This window comes from Mobula hypostoma, chromosome 14 (genome assembly GCF_963921235.1).
Source record: "Mobula hypostoma chromosome 14, sMobHyp1.1, whole genome shotgun sequence".
Lineage (NCBI taxonomy): Eukaryota > Metazoa > Chordata > Chondrichthyes > Myliobatiformes > Myliobatidae > Mobula > Mobula hypostoma.
Window position 1 is genome coordinate 53,424,909 of NC_086110.1, and position 27,552 is coordinate 53,452,460.

Consider the following 27,552-nt stretch of genomic DNA (forward strand, 5'->3'; position numbering starts at 1 on the left):
GGGTAAAAGTGACCATAATATGGTGGAATTCTTCATTAAGATGGAGCGTGACATAGTTAATTCAGAAACAAAGGTTCTGAACTTAAAGAAGGGTAACTTTGAAGGTATGAGACGTGAATTAGCTAAAATGGACTGGCAAATGACACTTAAAGGGTTGACGGTGGATATGCAATGGCAAGCATTTAAAGATCACATGGATGAACTACAACAATTGTTCATCCCAGTTTGGCAAAAAAATAAATCAAGGAAGGTAGTGCACCCGTGGCTGACAAGGGAAATTAAGGATAGTATCAATTCCAAAGAAGAAGCATACAAATTAGCCAGAAAAAGTGGCTCACCTGAGGACTGGGAGAAATTCAGAGTTCAGCAGAGGAGGACAAAGGGCTTAATTAGGAAGGGGAAAAAAGATTATGAGAGAAAACCGGCAGGGAACATAAAAACTGACTGTAAAAGCTTGTATAGATATGTGAAAAGAAAAAGATTGGTTAAGACAAATGTAGGTCCCCTACAGACAGAAACAGGTGAATTGATTATGGGGAGCTCGGACATGGCAGACCAATTGAATAATTACTTTGGTTCTGTCTTCACTAAGGAGGACATAAATAATCTTCCAGAAATAGTAGGGGACAGAGGATCCAGTGAAATGGAGGAACTGAGGGAAATACATCTTAGTAGGGAGGTGGTGTTAGGTAAATTGAAGGGATTAAAGGCAGATAAATCCCCAGGGCCAGATGGTCTGCATCCCAGAGTGCTTAAGGAAGTAGCCCAAGAATTAGTGGATGCATTAGTGATAATTTTTCAAAACTCTTTAGATTCTGGACTAGTTCCTGAGGATTGGAGGGTGGCTAATGTAACCCCACTTTTTAAAAAAGGAGGGAGAGAGAAACCAGGGAATTATAGACCAGTTAGCCTAACATCGGTGGTGGGGAAACTACTAGAGTCAGTTATCAAAGATGTGATAACAGCACATTTGGAAAGCGGTGAAATCATCGGACAAAGTCAGCATGGATTTGTAAAAGGAAAATCATGTCTGACGAATCTGATAGAATTTTTTGAGGATGTAACTAGTAGAGTGGATAGGTGAGAACCAGTGGATGTGGTATATTTGGATTTTCAAAAGGCTTTTGACATGGTCCCACACAGGAGATTAGTGTGCAAACTTAAAGCACACAGTATTGGGGGTAAGGTATTGATGTGGATAGAGAATTGGTTGGCAGACAGGAAGCAAAGAGTGGGAATAAACGGGACCTTTTCAGAATGGCAGGCAGTGACTAGTGGGGTACCGCAAGGCTCAGTGCTGGGACCCCAGTTGTTTACAATATATATTAATGACTTGGATGAGAGAATTAAATGCAGCATCTCCAAGTTTGCGGATGACACAAAGCTGAGCGGCAGTGTTAGCTGTGAGGAGGATGCTAAGAGGATGCAGAGTGACTTGGATAGGTTAGGTGAATGGGCAAATTCATGGCAGATGCAATTTAATGTGGATAAATGTGAAGTTATCCACTTTGGTGGCAAAAACAGGAAAACAGATTATTATCTGAATGGTGGCCGATTAGGAAAAGGGGAGGTGCAACGAGACCTGGGTGTCATTATACACCAGTCATTGAAAGTGGGCATGCAGGTACAGCAGGCGGTGAAAAAGACGAATGGTATGCTGGCATTTATAGCAAGAGGATTCGAGTACAGGAACAGGGAAGTACTACTGCAGTTGTACAAGGCCTTGGTGAGACCACACCTGGAGTATTGTGTGCAGTTTTGGTCCCCTAATCTGAGGAAAAACATCCTTGCCATAGAGGGAGTACAAAGAAGGTTCACCAGATTGATTCCTGGGATGGCAGGACTTTCATATGATGAAAGACTAGATGAACTAGGCTTATACTCGTTGGAATTTAGAAGATTGAGGGGGGATCTGATTGAAACGTATAAAATCCTAAAGGGATTCGACAGGCTAGATGCAGGAAGATTGTTCCCAATGTTGGGGAAGTCCAGAACGAGGGGTCACAGTCTGAGGATAAAGGGGAAGCCTTTTAGGACTGAGATTAGGAAAAACTTCTTCACACAGAGCGTGGTGAATCTGTGGAATTCTCTGCCACAGGAAACAGTTGAGGCCAGTTCATTGGCTATATTTAAGAGGGAGTTAGATATGGCCCTTGTGGCTAAAGGGATCAGAGGGTATGGAGGGAAGGCTGGTACAGGGTTCTGAGTTGGATGATCAGTCATGATCATACTGAATGGTGGTACAGGCTCGAAGGGCTGAATGGCCTACTCCTGCACCTATTTTCTATGTTTCTATGTAACTAATGATCTGTAAGTGTTCTCAAAGTTCAACCATTCACAATACTTTAATGCTCTGGATAACTCTAAAGACTATTCAGACATACACTCAGTGGCCGCTATAATAATTACACCTGTACTCCTGCTCGGTAATGCAAATATCTAATCAGCCAATCACATGGAAGAAGTTCAGTGCATAAAAGTATGCTTAAAAACATGGTCAAGAAGTTCAGTCGTTCTTTAGACCAAGCATCAGTATGGGGAAGAAATGTGACCCAAGTGACTTTGCCTTTGGAGTAATTGTTGTGCCTGATGAGGTGGTTTGAGTATCTTAGAAAGTGCTGATCTCCTGGGATTTTCTGTATAACAGTCTGTAGAGCAGGCGTTCCCATGACATGGAAAAGGTTGGGAACTGCTGCTCTAGAGTTTACAGAGAATGGTACAAAAAACAAAAAAAAAATCATCCAGCAAGCTGCATTTCTGAGTGCAAAAATTGTCTTCTTAATGAGAGGTTAGAGGAGAATGACCAGATAGGTTCAAGCAGAAAGAAGGGGACCGTAACTCAAATAACCATGTATTGCAACAGTGGTGTTCGGGTATGCAGAACAGCGTCTCTGAACACACACTGACACTTGAAGTGGACGGGCCGCAGCAGCAGATCACCACACCAGCTTCGACAACTCCACCTAATAAAGCGGCCAATGAGTGTATATCTATGTTTGATGCGAATGTTCAAAAGAGTGAAAATGTAACTTAAAAGTCCAGGCAATTCAGTGAGTACAGCAGTGGCAAACGGGTTCCAAAATAAATCTATGCAATCTCAAGTTTTTGTTTCCAACTCCTGAGTTGAATGATAGGAAATTGTGAGAAGTAAAATCCAAAGAGGAGCAGAGTTCTTTATAAACAGTAATAGTCAGGTGCAAAGCATATTTAAAATCTTTTATATAGTAGAGGTCTAGACTGTAGAACGATTATACTCCAATACAAAACCCTGGTTAGATGACGTCGAGCCAATCACATACAGATCTGAGCAAGCCTTAGAAGTTGAAATCTGAAATAAATTAAAGCATGCCATATGTTTTCAAGAGGCCAGACAGCACCCACAGAGGGAAACAGAATTAATTTTTGAGACCAATGGAGTGTAACACTCAGCTATATCGCCTCGTATTTATCAAGGGGAAACCCCGTCCGCCACCCAACCTTGTCTCCCGGTTACGTCGGTTGCTGTGCAATGCCACCCGATTCGGCCTCAAACATCAATCATCAGCCAGCATACAATGCACATTTTACAAATTACGCTTCATAAATCTTACTAGGACTATGAGATTAATAGAGATACAATACAAAAGGAAATGAAAAAGGCGCCAGACTGATCAAAGTTCAATTTCTTCATGCGCACAGTTGGAGCTCGGGACCTTCTTTCTTCACCCTGTGATCCACTCCAATCCCCTCGACTCGCAGCTCAGGACCACCCAGAGTGATCGACCAGAGAGCTCCCAGCGCATCCGTCTTCCTCCCGGTCTCTCCTCCAACTCCCGGTCGTTCTCCTGGTCTCTCCTCCAATTCCCCGTCTTCCTCCCGGTCTCTCCTCCAACTCCCCGTCTTCCTCCCAGTCTCTCCTCCAACTCCCCGCCAGAATCCCCGTTAACTCCCAGCACGTCCGTCTTACTCCCGGTCTCTCCTCCAACTCCCCGCCAAAAGCCCCTGGTTCCCAGTCAGATGATCGTCCTCATGGTCTCTCCTCCAACTCCCCGCCAAAATCCCTGTTTCCCAGCCATATGAGACAGCATATCACCCCAAAAAAGAATAACGTGGACACCCATTGGCTCATTCTTTCTCTTATCAATAATATAACCCAAACTAACTGCAGTGAGAGAACCTTCTCAGCATTTAACATAACAAAGAAGCCATTTTGATTACATATGCAATAACATAAAAGAAGAAACCTCTTATAGGAGTCAAACTGACGTGAAGCTTTAACTTTGTTTCGTTTTTTCCGCCTCATATCGTCAGTGGTTCCAACATCTGCTATTCCATTAAAAAGTGATTCTTGGTGAAGAAATGCAGAACTATATTAGCAGAGTTATGAAAAGTCCAGAAATAAAAAGAGAATTAACTTAAACTAAGGTCACAGATCCCTGAATGTTGGTGTCTGTTTTATTTCATCGTTTGTTATGACTTTTAACAGAATTGGTGTGTAAGCAGAGAATTTCATTTTCCTTGTTGTGGTTAATGAGAAGCACACGAAACTTTAAAAAAAACAAAGCTATTCTATTCAGGAACTAAGTCAGGGAACACTATCTTCCACAAGTTGTAAAACTTGCACAAAAATAACAATATTTGCTGTTGTGATTAATTCAAATCTGAAGTAACAATCTGCTGGAAGGAACACAGTGGGTCAACAACCATCTACAGGAGGAAAGGAACTGTTGACATTTTGGTTTGAAAATTTTCAGGGTTTTGAACTAAAATATTGACCGTTTCTTACAACCATGGATGATACTGCTTCCATTGAGTTCCTCCAGCATATTACCTGTTTCTCCAGTCTCTCGTGTCTCTATTAAATCTGAAGTCTTTTGTGCATCAGAATGCAGAAAGGCATGGAACCAAGCAAGATGGGTGAAGTTAACATGGAAAGCAGCACGATACAATTGAATGCGATCAAGAAATATGAATGGCCTTCCTCTGTTTTGTACTGCTTTGAAAATAGTGGTGATCAGATACAAGTTAATTTTCCCAGTAAAAACATACAAGACTAAAACCTTCAGATAGATAGATAGATACTTTATAAATCCCAAAGGAAATTACACTGTCACTGTAGCTTTACAAGTGCACAGATATAGAAATACCAGAAGAGAAGTAAGAAAGAATAAAAAAGTAAGTTACCTCAAACAATCTAACAGAAAGGGGTCATCACTTCCCAGCTAAAGGTTGACTCATTATAGAGCCTAATGGCTGAGGATAAGAATGACCTCTTTGGAGTGCTCTTTGGAGCATCACAGTTGTCTTAGTCTATTACTAAGTGTGAAATGAAATTCAGAGAACCGGAGAGTAGATCCGATGGCTCCTTTGAACATGAACATTCTGTTTCAACTTGAAAAATATGCCAACTTATATAATTCATTTGAATCCATGGTAAACAAGAGCTGGTAACTATACATTTTCAGCTGATAAACTAAGCAGAGGATTCAGTGGGCACAAGTGGTACCAAAACAGTTGTAAAATAAATGTCATGTTGTAAATATGAGGAAGGCAATGAGAGACAAGTATATTATTCTTAATACATTGCGATGAATATCAAAATTAGGTTTTGGGATGTGAGGACAGAATAAGTAGCTTGCAATGTTAATAAAAAGCCTAAAATAAATCTGGACTATGACATTTATTATTTAGAGAATAATTAGTTTGTAAAAAGATGTACTGTACAATCTTCTGTCAAGAGAGCCAGGTGTCATCCGGAGAGACCCCGTGATGATAATGTTTGTTAAATACCAAAGGCCAAGTGAAAACTTGGTATTCCTGGAGTTAATTGCTTAAACAGGACACTAAAATGAATGCCAAGAGTTTGTTAGCTTATTTTTTTGAAGAACTAATAGTTCTCCACTTCATCCTGCAACAAAGCCTGAATTATGGTCTGGGATATGCAAGGGTAACTATTGCTGAAAACATTATTCACCATCAGGGAATCTGTGCAAAAGAAGTTGCATATTCTGATGTCTGCATGTGTGCAGTTAAATGCAGAAATCCAGAAATTGTTTTCAGCAATACTCTTCTCCTCCACAGGCTGAAGTGTTGCAAACTTTGGAAATTCAATTAATGTAGAATTAGTGCTTTGACAAAAGCTTCAACTTCTTACGCAATTTCTCTGTTTAAAAAAAAGTTGTACGTATTGACTTATTGAATGAAGTGCTACTGAGCATTTAACAGTAAATCAATTACTGCTGAATAACATCACTGTACCTAGGAAAACTAATTATATGTGTATAGATTGTCATTCTTTCTGACTAATATTTGCCTGTTCAATGGTTTTACAATTCAAAAACAAATCAAATTATTTGATACTTTGATTGCTGACTAAATCAATCCTTGTTATTTTTAAAAAATAGCTATTTTCCCTTCTTTATTTACCGTCAATGGGAATTCTGTTTGATTGCTCAGCCTGCTTGATGACCTCACTCTTTCTGGATTTCACAGATTGATTGAAGAGAGAGTGTTTAATTGCAAATCTCTTTGCAAAAGGAGATTTTGTGCCACACAGCCCATTCTCTATGACAGGTTCTTTCTGTTGTGCAGGTTGCTACTTATCTTGAAGAGTAAACCTGGGCCTATGAGAGTGACAGTGTAATTGGAAGTAATCGAGAAATGCTCACACAAGCACACTATTCACTAATGACTAGATAATCCACACCAGGTATATCATTTTCAGAATAAGCTTAACATTGGATCAATTACGTCTTCTCACTAAATCATTTTCTGAAAAATTAAATTGAATAAAAATTAGATATTAGATATTTTCATTTATGAACCTGAAATTTGAAATAAAGTAAAAGCAAAAAAGAGGAAAAGCAAAATTCATAGGCAAAACTTTAGCAAATTATTATTGTTCCTTTATGAAAATTAATTCAATAATTTACTTATAATTGATTATAATTTCAACTGCTTGTAGTGCCCCAAGTATTAAAAGATGATAATTAAAAATTAATGATAAATTAGAGCAATTCTGCTCTCAATAAAATTATGGATCTCCTCATCTGCCCACAAAGGTTATTAACAATGACTAATGAATACCATCATATCTAAATTATGCATTGGATGTCTTCCGAGCAGTCAAAGAGTGGTTAATGAAAGGTTGATTTATCTGGAGGAAACATTAATTTGACATTTTTTCTGATAGTTACAATGCTGAACTTTGTTCTTGCATACAAAAAGTGTAATTATAAAAGCCTCATGACAGAGAAATAAGCATCATTTAAGAAGCAGCTAAACCATAGTAGAAGTAATGGTTACCACTTATCAATGTAGCATCAAGTTTAACGACAATGAGAAACATTGGCTTAAGGCTCAAGATCCATTTAAAACTCTTCAACTTGAAAAAATGCAGACCTTAAATAAGAACTGATTGATTTGAATGGATGAATGTTTTTCATTGGAAAATCGGATTGAAATTTGTAGAGAAATAAAGTACAGTAATATTCGAGAACTTGCCAGTGTTGCCTGTCTCTGGATTAATTTTTCTTCTTCAGTTCTTTTTTTAACATTATTTAAAATATTGATAAATTTTATGCTCTTCTAACAACCCAATATTTGTTTAAATAATTTCATATCTGGATATTTCTGGGTAGCCCTATTCTGGATTTTGTCCTTACAGTGTAAAATGAAAGTGTCTAGTGTCAGATACTCCTGTGATGAAGCAGAATGTAATCTAGATTTTGTTTGCATCTGTGAATCAATTAAGCTTGCTACTGATTTTAAAGAAATTACATTAAAGAGCCTTACAGCATTGACTCTTTGTTGGTGTTGTGAGGTAATGTAATTGGTGTACACAATTCACAACCATGTTGAGTTGGGGTTCATTTTAAGAGGCTGGTCTAACATGATGATGTAATTAAGTAAAAGACTTTCAGTGTGCTTTGTGTTCAGGTTTTGGAGTTCAATAAATGTGTTGTTACAGTTTTTTTTCTTAAATTTTAAACGCCTCACATCATTTTATTTACGAAAGTTTACAGTGTCCTTCATCACGTCAAAGTGAGCCCTTCTGTCTACCAGCTATTATGTCATCAAGCAGAAAACAGCAAATATGAAAAGAAATATTTGAATTAATATTTAAACTTTGTACAAAACTTTAAATACAAATGGCTAAAGTGAAAGTTGAAATGGAATCAATACAGTAGCTGAAATAACATAAACAAAAAATAAATTACAATTTAAGTCCTTACAGTACCTTAAATAATTAAAATTCATTCACAAAATTATTTCTGGGAGACCAGCAAGTTTCCTAAGCAGTAATAATAGCTTAGTATGTCGTTAAAAATTCACTTGACTACATGCAACGAAGAGTTAATATTTACAAGATTTTTATGTGGACCAGATAGTAAGTCTTTGAATTTATCATCACTGCCCCAATTAGAATGGAGAGGCTGTGAGAAAATCAAGCACTTGAGGAGTCTGAGTCATTCACAACAACTTTACGATTGTTTTATTAAATCTTAAAGAATGTGTCTTTTTCAGTCGCACAGTACAACATAACAGCCCCTTTGGGCCTACCAGGTTTGCACCAACCATCCCAACTGTCTGTACATAATCCAAATCCCTCAATTCCCTGCCTGTTCATGTGCCTATTGAAATGTTTTTTAAATGTTGCTTCCCTCCCCTGGCAGCGTGTTCCAAGCACTGATCACTTTCTATGTGGGGAAAATAAAACTTGCCTTACACAACTCCTCTAAATTCTTTCCCTCTCGCTTTAAACATTTGCATTCTGTTTTATAGTTCAATCCTGGGGGAAAGACTATGTATTCTATCTATGCCTCTCAAAATTTGATATAACTTTTAAGGTTTTTCCTCTGAGATCTCAGGATAATAGTGTCAACTGCGCCTCTTTTAGTTATTAGACATAGGAGCAGAATTAGGCCATATAGCCCATAGAATCTGCTCTGCCATTCCATTATGGCTGATTTATTATCAATCTGAACCCTATTCTCCTGCCTTCTCCATGTAACCTTTGATGCCATTACTAATCAAGAGCCCATCAATTATTGCTTTAAATATATCCAATGACTTGGCCTCCACTGCCACGTGGCAACGATTCCCACAGATTCACTACTCTCTGGCTAAAGAAATGTATCCTAATCTCTGTATTAAATGGATATCCCTCTATTCTGAGTCTGTGGACTCTGGTCCTAGACTCACCCACTATAGGAAATGTCCTCTCTGCATTCAGTCCATCTTGGTCTTTCAACATTCGATAGGTTTCAATGAGATTCCCCCTTCAGTCTTCTGAATTCCAGGGAAAAAAGGCTCAAAGCCATCAATCACTCCTCATACGTTTCATTCCTTCAATCATTCTTCTGTATCCCCTCTGGATCCTCTTCATTGCTAGCACATGTTTCCCGAGATAACTGTTCAGAATACTCCAAGTGTATTGTGACCTTCAAAGGCCTCAGCATTACATACTTGCTCTTACATTAAGCTTGAAATGAATGCTAACATTACATTTGCCTTCTTTACCACCTACTCAAATTGCAAGTTAACCTTTATGGAATTCAGCACAAGGATTCCCAAGTTCCTTTGCACCTCTGATTTTGAATTTTCTTCCCATTTAGAAAATAGTCTATGCCTTTGTTCTTTCTACCAAAGTGCATGACCATACACATCCCTAAACTCCATTCTATCTGCTACTTTTTTGTCCATTCTCCCAATCTGCCTCAGTCTTTCTGCAGACTCCCTGCTTCCTCAACACTACCCGACCCTCCACCTAGCTTTGTATTGTCTGCAAACTTGGCCACAAAGCCATCAATTGCAACATCAACATCATTATAATATAATGTGAAAAGAAGTGCTTCCAACATGAATCCTCCGTTACACAATGAGTCACCAGCAGCCAGCCAGAAAAGGCCCCCTTTATTCCCAATCTTTGCCTCCTGCCAATTAAGCAATCTTCTATCCATGCTGGTATCTTCCCTGTAATAGCATGGGCTCTTATCTAGTTAAGCAGCCTCTTGTGCTGCATCTTGCCAAAGGTCTTCTTGAAAATCCAAGTAAATTACATCCACTGACACTCCTTTGTCTCTTCCGCTTGTCACTTCTCAAAGAATTCCAAAGGATTTGCCAACAAGATTTCCTTTAAAGAAACCATGCTGACTTTGGCCTATTTTATCATGTGCCTCCAAATACCTTGAAACCTAATCTTTAATAATAGACTCCAGTTAGCCTGTCTTCCCAGAGTTCCTGATCTTCCCAACCACTGAAGACACTGGTCTATATATTTTTTTCTGCCTCGTTCCCTTTTTAAAGAGTGGAATGATATTTGCAATTTTCTAGTCTTCCATAACCATCCCAGAATCTAGTGATTCTTTAAAGATAACTACTAATGCCTCTGTGATCTCTTCACCTACCTCTTTCAGAACTCTTGGTTGTGGTCCATTTGGTCCAGGTGACTTAGCTACCTTCAGACTTTTTTGGCTTCCCAAACACCTTATTTTTAGTAATAGCAACCACACTCACATCAGCCCCATGACACTCTCAAATTTCTGACCTATTTCTAGTGTCTTTCACAGTGAAGACTGATGTAAAATAGTTAATTGAAGCTGTCCGCCATTTTGTTGTCCCCCAGTACTACCTCTCCAGCATCATTTTCCAATGGTCCAATATCCACTCTCATCTCTCTTTTACTTTTTATTTAAAAGAAAAATCTTTTTGTATCCTATTTTATATTATTGGTTAGCTTAACCTTGTTTCATCTTTTCTCTCCTTATTCCTTTTTAGTTGCCTTCTGTTGGTATTCAAAATGATCCCAATCCTCTGACTTTACTTTAATTTTTGCTATATTATATGCCCTCTCTATTGCTTTTATGCTGTCTTTGACTTCCCATGTCAGCCAATATCCTCCCGTTAGAATACTTAACCTTTGCCCTTTATCTATCCTACCCCTTCCAAATTGCCCCTAGAAATTCCAACCATTGTTGTTTTGCCTTCATCCCTGCTAGTGTCCCCTTCCAATTAACTTTGGTCAGCTGCTCTCTCATACCTCTGTAATTCCCTTTACTCCACTGTAATACTGATACATCTAAGTTGAGCTTCTCTCAAACTGCAGGGTGAATTTTATCATATAATGAGCATTGTTTCCTAAAGGTTCCTAATCAAATCTGGTTCATTACGCTACAACCAATCCAGAATTGCCGTTTTATTAGTGGGTTCAACTTCAAGCTGCTCTAAAAAACCATCTCGTGGGCACGCTTACAATTTCCTTCTCAAGGGTTCCAGCACCAACCTGGTTTTCCCAATCTACCTGCATATTGAAATCCCCCATGACAATCATAACAGTCCCCCTTTTGCATGCCTTTTCTGTCTCTTGTAGTAATTTGTACCCAAAATCCTGTCTACTGTTCAGACACCTGTGTAAACCTCCAATCAGGGTATTTTTACCCTTGCAGTTTCTTAACTTCCCTTTAGAAATGAGATGAGAGGGAATTTCTTCAGCTGGAGGTTGGTGAATTTGTGGAATTCACTACCACAGAGGGCTGTGGAGTCTAGGTCATTGGATGTATTTAGGGTAAATATTGGTTATTCTTGAATGTTAAGGGTTACAAGGGGAAAATGAGTTGGGGGACAGAAATCAGCCATGATTGACTAGATGGGGTGAATGCCCTAATTATGCACATATATCTTATGGTTTAATGGAAATAAAGGGAAGGAGGCTGGAATTGAGTAGATTCCTCTGCTGAGAGCTAAGTTGGACAAAATGCTGGTAAAATATCAATCTAAATATGATTTGAAAATCTAATGAAAATGCTAATAAAAATATTTTCTAACATACTTTATAGTTCTATTTTGCAGAAAAGTTTAAATGGCTGAATTATTAAAGAGGAAAATGCAATTGTCATGATGATTGTCATTGTTATCTTCAGTGTAGTTAACATAAATAACTTCAATGGTAGGGTTTGTATCCATATGGCATAGAGACAAGACATTCTGTATTGTGTTATGACTCCAAGTTTACAGTGCATACAGCTGAAGCATTTCTTACTAATGCAGGTCGGGGTTATCTTGCTTTACCAAAATTACGAAGTGTTGAACTGAATTAAATAGCAATGTAAATGGGTTAAAAGATCTTTAATACTGTCTTCTACAAAAATTATCGCTTTGACGACTTAATATTTTAGTTTAAATCATTTTTGTTCACTAAAGTGGCAAAATATAATTACTTCTCATAACAGCAAGTTAAATTGGCTCAGGCAACTACTTCCCATAATACTGGGAATTTTGTTTCTTTTTGTTCAACTAATTGCTGCAGTATTATTATCAGTACCAATGACCACAAATTGATTATCATTTACTACTTCATCCTACAAATTGGTATTAAAATTATAAACTGATGGAGAACAACACGCATAAAGAATCAGAATCAGGTTTAATATCACCGGCATGACGTGGAATTTGTTAACTTTGCAGCAGCAATACAATGCAATACATAATAATAGAGGAAAAAAAACTGAATTACAGTAAATACACACACACACACACACACACACACGAGTTTACAATTCTCTGCAGCTTACTTTGATCCTGTGCAGTACCCCAATACCAGACATTGATGTGACAAGTTAGAATTCTCTCCACAGTATATCTGTAGAAATTTGTAAGTGTTTCTCAACGAGAGAAATCTCCGCTGGTATTTTGCAAATAACCATTTTTTTTTCATTTACTAAGGAAAAAATATAAAACATAACCAACTCAGGGGCCAAGATATCCTTCTGCATGGGAAACCTTGTTAAAATTGTAGTCGTTCAGAAGACCAAGTCGGGTTTGTTTCTGTAGCTCCCTTTATAAAATTTCATTTCACACAAAGCCCATGCTTAGATAGGATTTCAAAGAAAAAATACACTACTTGGGCCCTCAAGTCTTCTTTGATTTTTAATAAGTTTGTAGCTGATCTGACTGTAACCTTATCTCTGCATTTCGCTTCATTTACAATAACCTCTCATCTACTTGCTCGTCCAGTTTCTCTCAATTAAAAATGCTGGAATTTCTCAGCAGGTCTGGAAGTATCTATCGAAGGAGAAATATGGCTAATTTTAGGTTGCAGAGAAGATGGGAAGACAAATGGTCAGGACATTGGAAATCTCTGATAGTGGCAGTTAGAGACAAAGGAGTGTCAATTGTAGGGCTGTTGGACGTGCCAGTTGGCCAGACTGTTGCAATGGAGAGGGGATAAAAGGCAGTATTACTGATTTATGATTTATACCAGAAGTGGCTGGTACTGACACAGACAGTGAAAACAAGTTAACTGAAGTTGGAGAAACAGGCTAGTGAATTAAAAACTAAGACATTCAGAGCCCTCTGCATCCCAGAGCTCTGCAGTATCTCAAGATTTATATAATTCTTTTTTTTTCCTTTTTCATTCCAAAATAGACAATACCATATTTTCCAGCATTATGCTCCATTTTCCAGATTTAACGCATGCATTGACATCTCCTGTTCTTGCAGCCTTATTGTGAAGTACATGCAGGAAATCACAAAGTTTGCAGGTTGTAGAAGAAGGAGGTGTTGAGATAGAGATAACTTTGTAAGTGGTGGGGTTGCTGTGGGTCTTGTTTGCAGGTGGAATCACAACCTTTTGAGTGGAGGCATTGGATAAGGGAGTTAAAAGATCTGAAACAAAAATAATTGTTAAAACTATTATGTGGTCAGGGCGGGGGGAAGAGAAATGTATTGCTGTCTACTACAGATATGTCCTTAGTTTAAAAGGCACCAATATGGATGCTTTTGCAAGCTCAAATTAAAAGCAAGGGTAGGGGAGATACATAAAAGTTATGATAATAAGATAGAGAATAGAACCTGTACTTTAAAATTTTGCTGTAGACATAATTATTACTACAAGTTACTGTGGTAGCATAGCGGTTAATGTGACACTATTACGGCTTGGGCCATCAGAGTTCAGAATTCAATTTTGGTGTCATTTGTAAGGAGTCTATAACATCCTCCCTATGGAATGCGTGGGCTTTCCCCATGCACTCTGGTTTCCTCCCACAGTCCAAAGACCTACCTGGTGGATTAATTGGTCATTGTAAATTATCCCGTGATTAGGTTGGCGTTAAATTGGGTTGCTGGGGCAGTGTGGCTTTAAAGGCAGGAAGAGCCCTATTCCACATGAAATCACTAAATAAAAATAAATTTGATAGCGTCTGAATTATGGAGTACTTATTCTCCCTGTGAAAATTTAAGTTGCAAATCGCAGGACAAGAATAAACATGCAGTCATAAGACTGCTGATTAAAAACTAATTTTTTTCTGTATTTCCCACACTATTCAGTCATCTAACATCTGAACTCACTCTTTATGTTTACCTCTTTAAGTTTGAGATTATAATTCCGATTCATTGAGTTAGTGGACATCTTGCTTGTTCAGCATTCATTTGAAAAGGCAAGACTCTAAGAAAAGGCAAGACTCTGAAACAGGTATCCTATTTAAGAATCTGGCTAGAAGAAGGCAATGCAAACCACTTCTGTAGAAAAATTTGCCAAGAACAATCATGGGAACATGAGCCTTCGTCATATGACACGGAACATAATGATGATGATGATGATACTAGTACGCTGAAGAAGAAAGCAATTTATTTATGACTCAAAGTACCACATTCAGAGAAGGATTACCTCTGCTTATTTTCCCATCAGTAGAAGTAGAAGAGAGGTTTTCCAGGTACAGTGGCAAGGACAAGTTTTTGAAATACTGCTGCGATATTAGATCAAGGTTGTCCAGCCAAAGAGAAATCTATCTTGGCAGTCAAGACAGATATAAGGATTCTATTTTGGATCAGAGTACGTAGCATGGACTGATATAAGGATAAGGTTGGAGAATATTAAATGCCATTGGCATTTAGAAAGTTGATTCTGTACTGTTATGAACTCAGATTTTCACTTCATGCAGGATTTCTACAGATCATGTTACTTTTCTGTGGTCAGCGATGTCAGAATGTAGGCTGTGTACTCTGAAACTGAAGGTTTGGGGTTCAAGACCCATGGAAAGAGCAAATGAATCCAGGTAGTCACTTCAGCAGAGAATTGCGGCAAACTGCTCTATCAGAGGAGCTATCCTTGTGATTATAAATTTAACTCCTGTGATTTGGAATTAATAGAAGCAAATACCCATGTTGCTTAAAATGCTAACAACAGGAATTCTGCAGATGCTGGAAATTCAAGCACACACATAAAAGTTGCTGCTGAACGCAGCAGGCCAGGCAGCATCTCTAGGTAGAGGTACAGTCGACGTTTCAGGCCGAGACCCTTCGTCAGGACTAACTGAAGGAAGAGTTAGTAAGAGATTTTCTTTTACATAGGTAAGAAGGGATTGAACAAGGGGGGATAAAACCATGTCGAGGTATGCAGAAACGAGTTCGGTGGGGCAGGAGCAAGCTGAGACAATAGGTCTGCCAGGACAGGCAGGTTTGTGGATCTTGGGCAGGAGGTAGAAACAGGAAGTGCGAGGTGTGGGAACTATAAGGTTGGTAGCAGTGGATGGGAGATCTCCTGAGCGGATAAAGTCGGTGATGGTGTGGGAGACAATGGCCTGGTGCTCCTTAGTGGGGTCACGATCGAGGGGTAAATAAGAGGAGGTATCCGCGAGTTGTCACTGTGCCTCGGCAAGGTAGAGGTTAGTACGCCAGACTACAACAGCACCCCCCTTATCAGCGAGTTTAATAATAAGGTTAGGATTAGTGCGGAGGGAGTGGAGAGCAGAGCGTTCCGAAGGAGTGAGGTTGGAATGGGAACAAGGTGCGGTGAAGTCGAGACAGTTGATGTCCTGTCGGCAGTTAGCGATAAAGAGATCCAGAGCAGGCAGAAGACCAGAGCGGGGTGTCCATGAAGAAGAGGAGGATTGAAGACGGGAGAAGGGGTCATCGGTGGGGGTGGAAGAGTCCTTGCCGAAGAAGTAGGCTTGGAGACGGAGACAGCGGAAGAAGAGTTCCGCATTGTGGCGAACACGGAACTCGCTGAGGTGTGGGCGAAGGGGGACAAAGGTGAGGCCCTTACTGAGGACAGAGCGCTCTGCCTCAGACAGCTGAAGGTCAGAGGGGATGGTAAAGACCCGGCACAGATGAGAGCTGGGATCGGAGGGGGGAGGCTGGGGGTGTCAATGGAGAGGGGAGGGTTGGGGTGAGAGGAAGATGGAGCCTCTGAGGGTCCAGGAGCTGACGGTGGGATCTGAGGGAGACGGGATTGCAGAGTATTGGTGGGGGAAGGGGAGACGGGAGTCACAATAGCAGCACATAAAGACCCGGCCTGGAGTTCAAGGCTGGAGTCTCAGTTGGTGGTTGCGCAATCGCTTTGAAGGTGTCCATGGTCGTTACTGGAATCCGGGTTTTGAATATGCCCTGAGGTGTTGGAGCCGGTGAGATCAATGGCAGGAGCCACAAAATGCTTCAAATGCTTCATTGTTTTCTTTGTAACTTCTGGAACCCATGAAAGCTACTAGATAATTTCAAACACACACATAAAAGTTGCTGGTGAATGCAGCAGGCCAGGCAGCATCTCTAGGAAGAGGTGCAGTCGACGTTTCAGACCGAGACCCTTCGTCAGGACTAACTGAAGGAAGAGTGAGTAAGGGATTTGAAAGTTGAAGGGGGAGGGGGAGATCTCCCCCTTCAACTTTCAAATCCCTTACTCACTCTTCCTTCAGTTAGTCCTGACGAAGGGTCTTGGCCTGAAACGTCGACTGCACCTCTTCCTAGAGATGCTGCCTGGCCTGCTGCGTTCACCAGCAACTTTGATGTGTGTTGCTTGAATTTCCAGCATCTGCAGAATTCCTGTTGTTTGAGATAATTTCAAATCTTTCTTTATACTGCTTGCTACAGAGTCATAGAGCAATACAGCATAAACACGAGCCCTTCTACTCAACCAGTCCATACCAAATATAGTGCATATCCAGCTAGCCCCAGTTTCCTGAATTTGACCCATATCCATCTAAGACCTGAACTTCCATGTACTTCTTAAATGATACTATTGTACCTGCCTCAACCACTTCTTCTGGCAGCTCGTTCCATATACTCACCACCTTCAGTGTGAAAAGGTTTCACCTCAGGTCACTTTTAAATCTTTTGCTCTCATCCCTTGTTTTAAACTCTTCCTCCCTGAGGAAAAGCCTATCCACCTTATCTATGCCTATTATAATTTTTTAAATTCCCATAAGGTTCTATAAATGCATCTATTTGTTCACTGAGCATCACTCCAGAATACCATTGTGGAATGTGGGTACTTCCGTGTCTCTTTCAGAGAAGTTTCACAAGTTCCAATGAAAAAAAAAACATTTGAGCATCCACTAGCGTCCCTGGTGTGAGGCCTTGCAAATGAAGCTCAAAGAGATTTAGTGGCATAAAATAGAGCAAAGATTTTATTTTCCCTCCATTTTAATATATTTTACATCCATCAGTGCTCTTTACACTCCTACGCCTGCAATATATCCATTTTGTTGGGAGGAGAGAAGGTGAGACTGATAGGGACCCAATAAAACACATTTGACAGTGGAAAAGGATCTATTGCTTTCCCGGTGTATATCATAAATAAACTCTCCTCAGGCTTCCAGCTGGGTATAGGTATTGATTTTAACCGTCATTTTGATGACAAATTGCCATCTTCATCAGGGATGATGCCTGGGCATGTCTGGTCCGGGTGGTAATTATGTCTGGAGGGATGGATGGCAGCGGTATAAGTACCACTGGACTAAGACATGCCCCGGAATCATCCCAGACAAAGATGGCAGAGTTTGTCATCGAAACATCGGTTAAAATTGGTACCTGTACCCGGCTGGAAACCCAATAACAATTTATTTGACATTTGATAGTACTTACTGGAAAACAGGCAGCAGCAAACTTGAAAATTCTGGTTGATGGGTCTGAGCATAAGCATGAGCAAAGCAGATTCATTTCAGTAATGTTTATCTTTGATTGGTGACTTTCCCTGCTGTGATTCCATCTATTGTAATTGCATATTTCTGAGGTCATTATCATTTGATTTTTCCATTAATATTGCAACAGGTTCCTCAAAGATGTATTTCTGGAAAGTAATGTTATTGTAGCAATATTTTTAACTCCAACTATTCATCAGTGATTGGTATGACCTATCATGATGGGAATGCCAAGGTAAATTGCTTTCAATACCCAGAGACAATTATGTGCAGAGAAGTTTCAATCCTACCTTTAAAATAATAATAAAAATATGGTTTCCAGAGGGTTCTAAATATCATATAGTAATTGAGTACTCAATATTCTGTGCAGCTTTCAAACATTCTGTGGTTCCCATATGAAAATAGGTATTTGTTTTAAAGTTTCATTGAACAGTTTCTAAAAAAAAGGGAAAATAAACTTCATGGAATACGCCTGTGGAAATATTTAAAATAAAATAATATGTAGTTTCACTGTTAAAGGATTATGGTAGCATTATGGAATGAAGCTTTAGTTTCCTATTCAAGATATTCAGTTAATTGTTCAAACACATTTTTCACAATGGTTAAACTAATGAGTGCCAGTGTTTATATTATGCTTTGTTTTATCTACTAACTTCTTTCCAAACTGCTAGTATTTAGCTTTTGTGATGTTGTGACGACTGAAAATAAGCAGAAATGGCCCTAAATTGTACCCAGCAATTCTTACATGCAGGAAATGAAACAGAAAGACACAAATAGAGACGTTATTGTTGTATTGAGTCCATTTTTTTTTTCTTTTTGGCTTAAAATTGGTGCAACATTTCAACGTGTAGCAGTGGGGGAGCCTGCGTTCAGTCTGTGAATGAATTCTGCCACTGTTGAATTTGTCAGCTCCGTTTTCTTCATTACTTGTCTTGTGTGCATTGTGAAAGGCATTAGATGCATTGCGAAAGGTATTAGGTGCATTGTATATGTTAATGTAAGGCACAGTTCCCAATAAAGAAACCCCCTGGAAAAGACGATTTAAACTGTTTTGGGCAGATACTGGGCTTAGATTTTCTCAGAATTTGTCAGCAGTTCCTGCAGGTAAGAATGAAAGATAAGTTTTAGAAAGAAAAATTCATACAGCTTATTCTCCGATCACCCTCCTTGAAATCACCTTTAGATCACTGCTGTCAGTATTGTGACATTCTGCATCAGTAGTACTGACTGCGGAGGTTCAATAGGTGAAAGCACACTGCGATTGAACTGATTAAGCAACATATTCCCAGCACAGTACTGCTCATTAATCAGTCTAGAATGACTTCTCTCCTTTAGTCTGTTGACGGTTGATTGAGGAAGGATCCTGAGTCACTTCATTAAGAAAGTTCCTTGTTTTCCTTCACAAAGTGCCAAACCACCAGAATACCAATGCACAGTACTTTAGTAGCTTATGTGAAGGCCTCCTTCAGTTTTGCAACCCCTCGATAAAGGATGCCTCAGACTGAAGGTTGAACCCAGAAGTTTCTAAACTAAAATTGAGAATGTTATTTAATCTGTAGTTCAGATTGAATGTGCCTTTATATTTCAAGAGAGGAAAAATAAAAAGTAACAGTGATCTGTGTGACCATTCCATTAGTCTAGAAGTGCTGCATTATGTTTAACCCAAACCATTGACTTTTTCTTATACACATATCACATAATTCACTCTGCTCTTTTAACAGAGATGGTGATAAGTGTTAACGTCTCTGTAAGAGGCTTCATTCGTTCATGTCACCAAAAGACTTGGCTTAGCTTAAGAATATGGTGGCAGCAAATCCCTTTGTTACTTGCCTAATGAAATTGGATGGAATATTGAAGAAGAAATTTTAAGTCTATTGGAAATATGTGAAAGGAGTGGGGCTAGTTGGAATATGTTTCAAAAGCAAACTAAAAAAGAGAAACACAACATAGTAAATGGTGTCTGAGTCTCTATTTCTCCTCTGTAATGTTCTGCAGCCATCTTCCTTCCAATTCAATCGCCCCTCTTTGCTGGCAGGAATATAAGCTCAAACACAAACATTTGGTAGACCTTTATGTTGTAAGTACAAAGTATTTTTTCTGCATATGTATGCAGACAATTGCAAACAGGACAAGTGTAATCTAAATGTGAATTGATTTGTTGTGAGCTAAGAAACATTTAGATTGTTCCTTATATCTGGTTGAATTCCCAGGAGACTAACTTATTAACCCAGCCTGGGGCTTGTTGAAAGAAAATCGCTGATGTGAAAGATTTTTGGCACATGCTTCTGTCACTGTGGTAATTTAACTCACTCAATCCATCTCTACTTCAAATAGCTGCAAGTCGAAATTACTGACCCCAGTGGAAAACTTCTTGAAGGACCAGCCACCCTGTATATCACTATTATCGATCAGAATGATAACAAACCCCTCTTCAGGGAAGGACCGTACGTTGGCCATGTTCTGGAAGCATCCCCCACTGGTGAGTTAAATCTATAGCCAAAAACTGTTTCCCAGAAGGAATCATAAGATACCTGGAGTCGTAAAGCATCACAATTGCTGTTATACATCTTAACAGAATATCTTAGATAATATGAGTTTAGCATGTTATTTTTCTGGAAAGATTCTGTAAAATGAGCTAATTTTATGTGTATCAGTATTATTATTTTATGAATACTGGCATCTTAACTGCATTATATTTCAATTGTTAGTCCCTAGATGTTATATTAATTTCTTCAAAATTTCATCTGATCACTGGAATCTTGCCATCGCTGTGTACATACATCTATCGATGCTTCTGGACACATCTTCAGTGATGTTCCTGGAATCATTGGGTGTTTCGGGTCTTTCAACATCATACAACCTCCTCCAGGTGACCCAGCCGGGGCTGATCAGACCCCAGCTTGTGTCCAGATGGCTAGCTACTTATGACTCCATGGCTCCCCTCTTTTGAGCCACAGCCATCTTGAGGCCCTCTCTGCCGCATCGGTCGTACTGCGGATGGCTCTCCTCTTCCTCTCTCCCTCGATGCCCAAAATGCTGAAGGCTCTAACTAAAGAACGGGCTATGAATCTCCTACAACCAACCTCCACTGGGAGACACCTCGCTCTCCATCCAGCCTGCTGACAGTTGCTGACCAGTCCTGCGTACTTGGAGAGCTTCCTTTCAAAGGCCTCCTCCAAGCTATCTTCCCATGGGACTGTCAGCTCCAGCAGCACCACTTGCTTAGTAGACTCAGACACTAGGACAATGTCTGGTCGCAGGGTGGTGGCTGCGATGTGGTTGGGGAACTTCAGCTGCCCTTCGAGGTCCACCAACAGCTGCCAATCCCTTGCAGAGGTCAGAATGCCTGCAGATGTTCTTTTGGCAGGTATTGGCTGCTCCCCAGCTGTGACAAAAAGAACAAGTGTATGGGGTTGAGTGGTATCCGGGATCAGCCATAATGGAATGGTGGAGCAGACTCGATGGGCTGAATGGCCTAATTCTGCTCCTACGTCTGATGGTCCTATGGTCTAAGAACAAACCAAGAAGGTACTCAAGGCCTCTTTTGATTATTCAGCTGTCCTTGTCAAAACACTGACATGGTTTGTCCTGCAGTCATTGTGTCCATAATCCATTCAAGTTACTGTTTATAGATCTAACAAGAACAAAGTACTTCTGCCTAGATTTTGTTAATGATCCAGATTAGCTGCACACCTGTGTTAACCTTGTGTACTGCTGTCCATTCTGGTTATGATATTGGTTTATCGATGGTGTGTTTGACTTGGTTTCAAGCTTTCATTGTCAGCTATATTGTCTCAAGTATCTTGACCTCAAGGAGAACCTATTTCTGTCTCTTTTCTTGAAGAAGGATATTTGATTAGTAAATGACTAAAGAGCACAGACAAAATCTTCGCTGCATGGCCAATAAATGTCAGGAGTACGTTGGTTAGTAGAGCTATCAGTAGACAACTAGTGTGTGTAACACCCTGGGAAAGATTTCACTGATAAAGTAATGGTCTTTCTGTAGAAGCAGTGTTTGGGTTATGGCCAGAGATAACAGGTGATTTGGAATGTGAGCTGTTGAATGAGGGGAGTGTGTTTCGTGCTGTGCGCCTGACACCGACGTGATATGGGTCTTTGGTTCGGCGGGATATGAAGAGAGAAGATGCTGGAGTGGAGCCATGACCCGATGAGGGCCGAGGAGATCGAAGGAGGATCTACGAAGGGGAAACCGTAAGCCCCAACTTGTGCACATTAGGCTGATCCATTAAAATGGGCCCTTTTCTTTTTCCATTTTTCCTTCACTAACCCTGTAGTCAAATTAAGAATAATAAAGCTAAATCATTTAATTGTATGTGGTGTACGTCTGTTATTTCGTGGTACTGATTTGCAACAGGGTAACAAGTTGAGCAGCATCCACACAAACGGGGATTTTGCAGTACGCTCGCATCTCAATCTTACCGTTTGGCAGGGCCAGAGATTGTCCTCCCCAGACTTACACAGCCAACAGAACTGGATGGTTACATGTGTTAATGCCTTTTACTGGACCACAGCAGGAACACTTATTGCTTCTGGATAAATGGTAATTCCACATTTTGAATATTATCTGGTTTTCCACCTGTAACTGAATTAACATTATTATTATGATTATGATTATGAGGACACGCAGTCCCCTTTTATTGTCATTTAGTAATGCATGCATTAAGAAATGATAAAATGTTTTTCCAGAATGATATCGCAAAAACACATGACAAACCGATTTAAAATCTAACAAAAACCACATAATTATAACATATAGTTACAACAGTGCAAAGCAATACTCTAATTTGATAAGAACAGACCACGGCACAGTAAAAGTCTCAAAGTCTCTCGAAAGTCCCATCATCTCACGCAGACGGTAAACCTCCAGCGTCGCCAACTTGTCGGTGCAGCATCCTGGAAGCATCCGACCACAGTCCGACTCCGAGTCCGTTCGAAAAACTCCAAGCCTCCGACCCACCTCTTTGACACCGAACACCGAGCACCATCTCTGCCGAGCGCTTCAACCCCGGCCCCGGCAACAGGCGATACACAAAGCCGAGGATTTGGGGCCTTTGTCTCCGGAGATTCTCGATCGCACAGTAGCAGCGGCAGTGAAGCAGGCATTTCAGAAGTTACTCCAGATGTTCCTCTGCGCTTCTCACAGCTGTCTCCATCAAATCCAGAATGTACACGGCCCCTAGTTACACATAATTGATATTCATTCGGAATGGCCGCACCATTATCTTTAAATAACTGGACATTCCAACTCAAACCTAAAACAACACATTCTAGCAATATTCAATGTGAAGGTTGGACTTACACAAGAAACTTGCATTCATGGGGTTTGTCTCTTGCTGTTTTTGACACTATCATTTCAAATGATAGCGGGCATTTTAATTGCCAAATCTTTGTCGGATGTGCCTTGCAAAACCGTTAGGTTGTCATAAATAGATTTTCGTGCAAGAGATCCAGCATTGGGGCAGTGTGGAATGGAACTTCACAATATTATTGGGTTCTGACCTTCATGTCTCATATTCATTTCACAAATGTTTCCCGAGTCTTACTTGTGTATAGCACCTAGTCCTTCTGTTTTATGTTAATAAGCTTTGAAAGCAAATAGTTAGGACAAATTTCCTAAATTCCATGGCATCTTATGGAGGGAAGGTGAAACAGGCTTCAAGTACTTTTTCACATAGTCCTATAATACTGTATTCAAGCTGTTGTCTACAAAAACCTCCAGGCATTGATATAAATTAACATTTAAAACCTTCTGGTTTTCTTGAGTCAAACCACACTTTGGAGCACCCATTATCATAACCTTCTGGTTGGCCACTTTTTACTAGATCCTGAGGAAAATTTGCCAAGAGCACAGCCCCATCTGTTAAAATGAGTGCTGTAACATTTCTTTCAGAAATGGCAGGAACAAGACCCTGAGGCTATTCCTTATGAAGCCATCCATGATATAGTTCTGAATCAGTCACTCGTGTCTATGACCCCCTCCTCCTCAGGGAACAACTGTCTAGTTGTTGTTACCTGCCTTCTGGCAGCAGCACTGAGGTTAGGACCTCAGCAGCTTGGGAGATCATGTTGAGATGTTCAAGTCCAGCCGGCTCCAAGAAAAGAGAAAGCAAAATCACAGCAAGGTGGTGTAACTACATGCTTTTCAGTAGAGAGTCCAATCAATACATGAAAAGTGTGGATAAGTAACTAAACATATGAACTATTCACATAGAGGTAAATATGTAATTTTAATTTTGACATATATTGCGTTGTATGTTATTTGGTTGCACTTGAGGTATTTATTAAAGTGCTCTATGAATTGAACTTTTTCAGATCTCTCTGGAATAAGGTAATATGGAGTTCTTATTATAAATATGATGCTGACTTTCCCCACTGACGCTGCTGGTCATAATAACTTATAAACTTCACTAATCAAATGTTCACTACCTTCACATAAATTTAATCTCTCGTTTCACAACAGTTACTTTAGCCTTTTCAGAAAATGCACATGGGATAATTTCATGAAATTACCCCATGTGGAAACATCAAGGTTATTATTGCCATCTGCAGTGATTTTAGATCCTGTTAGATGAGTGTGTAAAATTGTTATTTTCTCCTCATAGTCTGACTTTTTATATGTTTGCTTGTATTTTATATATGTTAGATTATATAATCACCGATATGCATGTAATTGTTCAGTGAATTTTCAGTATTTGTAGTATAGCTGGCTGATACTGTATTTTTCTAGAAGTTTCTTAGTTTTCCTGCAGCTGGTATTATGCCACTGGAACCTAGTTATTCCATAGGCTATTTGTTATCATGGAATGTCTTGTTATCTTTCTTGTTTGAACTTCTTTGTTTCTCTTTTCTTTGTTCTCCTCCTTCACATTCTCTCCCCCTTAGTGAGTTGGTTACCATATTTTGCTGTGAACACCTAATAAAATAGCAAAAATTACAATTACTCACTATCTCAGTAAGCTTTATTTTTGACTTCTGAAGAAACCCTGGATCACAAAATCACCAGAATCCTAAGCTTTTATCTGTTAGATGTTTTCCCAGTTGATCTCAGAGCTGGTCAGTATTTAATCAAAAGAAGACAGAAGAATGTTAATGTTTGATGTACTTCCTATTTGATTTTTAAAGCCATAGTTGTAGCTTACTCCACTTTGCAGTGTATTGTTGCACTCCGTCTTTGACAGTAATGAAAAACGGACATAGTTGAGTAAAGAGTAAGGACACTGTTTACTGTACACTTGACTGCATCAAATGAAATTATAAATTTAATTGAAGCACCAGCTATTTCTTATGCTTTGTATTCCATGTGATGATGGAAAATGAATGCAGAATACTGATTGAATTGTAGACATTTATTGATGCAAGAAGGTGCATAAGTATATTCATGTATGCAAGTTGATTTCACCTATTATTGCCCATGACTAGTTTGAAACACAGAGAGCAAGAGCTCCACAGATATTATCTGTATATAGCTATTGAATTTTCTTTACCTGAATTCAAAGTTTTATAGCCTTTGCTTAACTCCCCACACAAATACAACGATTGTAAGTACTTTGAGAATTGATCTTGAAAGGCTGAATTCACAGTAAATTTGATAGTATTGCTGATGGAGTTAACAATAATAATTATGGTACAGTAGTGCCTTTAATGGAGAAATGGAACAAGGTGCCTCACAGAAGCACAAATGGATAAAGACAGAAATCAAATTGAAGAAATATCAAGGCAAGGTGAAAATTGCCGTCATGTAGGAAGACCTTAGGCATGCCCTGGAGTGTAAAATTTGTCTCTTCCTCGTCTGACATCTACATTTTTTCACTTCACATCAAAATGAATATCCTGCTTTTACTTTTGACAAGAGCTGGAGTACTGTGGTTCAATGAAACTGCCCTGCAACCAACCTGATAGAGTTGACTAGCCTGCCATACAATCTGTGGAGGGAGCCTTCCTGGTCTATGGAACTTGTGATGCAGTGGGGATTTGAATAGCTGCTTTGCCAAGGAACCTGTATCTCTAAAATATATAAAGTAGACCTTCTTTTCAGGGACCTCCCTTGGCATCAAAGATGGCTTGTTTTCACTTCAGCTTCATGAGTTCTAAGTTGGCAAATGAAGCCATTGTGGAAACTGAAAACTCATCCACAGATGGGGCAGGATATGCATGATTGGACAGATGGATGGATTGTTTATGAAGTGTGACACTCCTGCCCCCGATTCAGCTTTTCTATGCACTCCTAATTCATGACCTCCAGATTTTGAGTACAGTTTCCTTCTCCTTCTCCACTTGAAGTGATCATGGGCCAAAGATTCCCAGGAGTAAGTGCAAATGTCACACTATATATTTATGGTCAGTATGTTACTTTTGATACTTTACAAAAGCATGCAATGTTTTCTTTGTATTTTGTCCTTAAAACTGCTCTGGGACTCAAAACAACATCTCAGTTCATTATCTATTAGTTGGCAGTGGTCAATATGTGCTAATGCTTAATGATTACTTGGAGATACATGATGACTTCTCTATTCAAACCTTTACATCTCTGGACTTGATATTTGTTTGGCTATCTGCACTGTTTCTGATTTTGTTAAAACCCAGAGTAAAGATCCCAAGAACTGAAGGAGCAGGAATTGACTGTTTAATTCCATTTAATCTGGTCCATCATTCAACTGGATCATGGCAGATCTGATATTCTTCAAATCTACTTTCCTCTCAATCTCCATTACCATTGATTCCCTTATTAATTAGATATCTATTTATCTTAGCCTTAAATATATGCAAGGGCTTTACCGCACAGCTCTCTGTGCCAGGAAGATTGAAAGATTCACAGCCCTTTGAGGGAAGATTAGAAGATGAAAAAGGATCTAGTGCTTTCCCGGCATGAATGACAAATAAACTCTTCTCAGGCTTCCAGGTATTGACTATAACTGGCATTTTGATGACAAACTCTGCCATCTTCTTCAGGGAGATGCCTGAATAAGATTAGAAGTTTTTTTTAATATATGCTAGTTCTAAACTTGCACCACTTTATTCTGATGCAATGCCTGTTGGTTCTGGACTACTCCATGAGAGAAAATATCCTCTCAATATTTATCCTGAGTAGACCACTAAAATAATTTGTTTCATTTTGATTGCTTCTGATTCTTCTAAATTCCAGAGAGAAGTGTCCCAACCTGTTTAACCTTACTTCATCCCATCGTTCTTGGTTGGGGTCATCCTTGTGTACCAACCATCGTAATATGTGTATTAGTCAGAATAAACAGTGAAGATTGTGGTAAAAGATAATTATAAAATATTGAAACAGGTTAGGTATGGATGGTTTTTCACTCAGTAGAAAATGTGCCAATAATGTAAAACCCATTTGTATTTTATTGCTCAGTGTTATTGATCATGGGCAAAACCATCTAACTAATGGGAGATTTTAGAGTACACTCGAGGTTAGGTAATGCATTAAATTCGCAACGATGGTGATGCATCATTAATGAATATTTAATTTCCATGAAGGATCAGGAGAAAGTTCTCAGTGTTTTCCTGAATCCCCCTTTTGCTTGGAATGAGCTTTCTTTGATGGTGAAGAGAGTTGTATTTAAAGTTCATTTCTCTGGAGCTTTTTGAAGATTGGGTTAATTTTGTCCATTCTGATGTGCCTTTGTTC

The 27,552-nt window shown here is 39.4% G+C and overlaps 1 protein-coding gene across 3 annotated transcripts in view; it reads left to right on the forward strand.

The window, feature by feature from the left end:
• The window catches only part of cdh13 (cadherin 13, H-cadherin (heart)), a 1,230,859-nt gene that overhangs the window by 616,072 nt on the left and 587,235 nt on the right, over positions 1-27,552 (forward strand). For all 3 annotated transcript variants that reach the window (XM_063067141.1, XM_063067142.1, XM_063067140.1), the window contains exon 6: positions 20,226-20,370. In XM_063067141.1, coding sequence (XP_062923211.1) covers positions 20,226-20,370 — 145 coding nt within the window. The remainder of the gene's footprint in view (positions 1-20,225; positions 20,371-27,552) is intronic.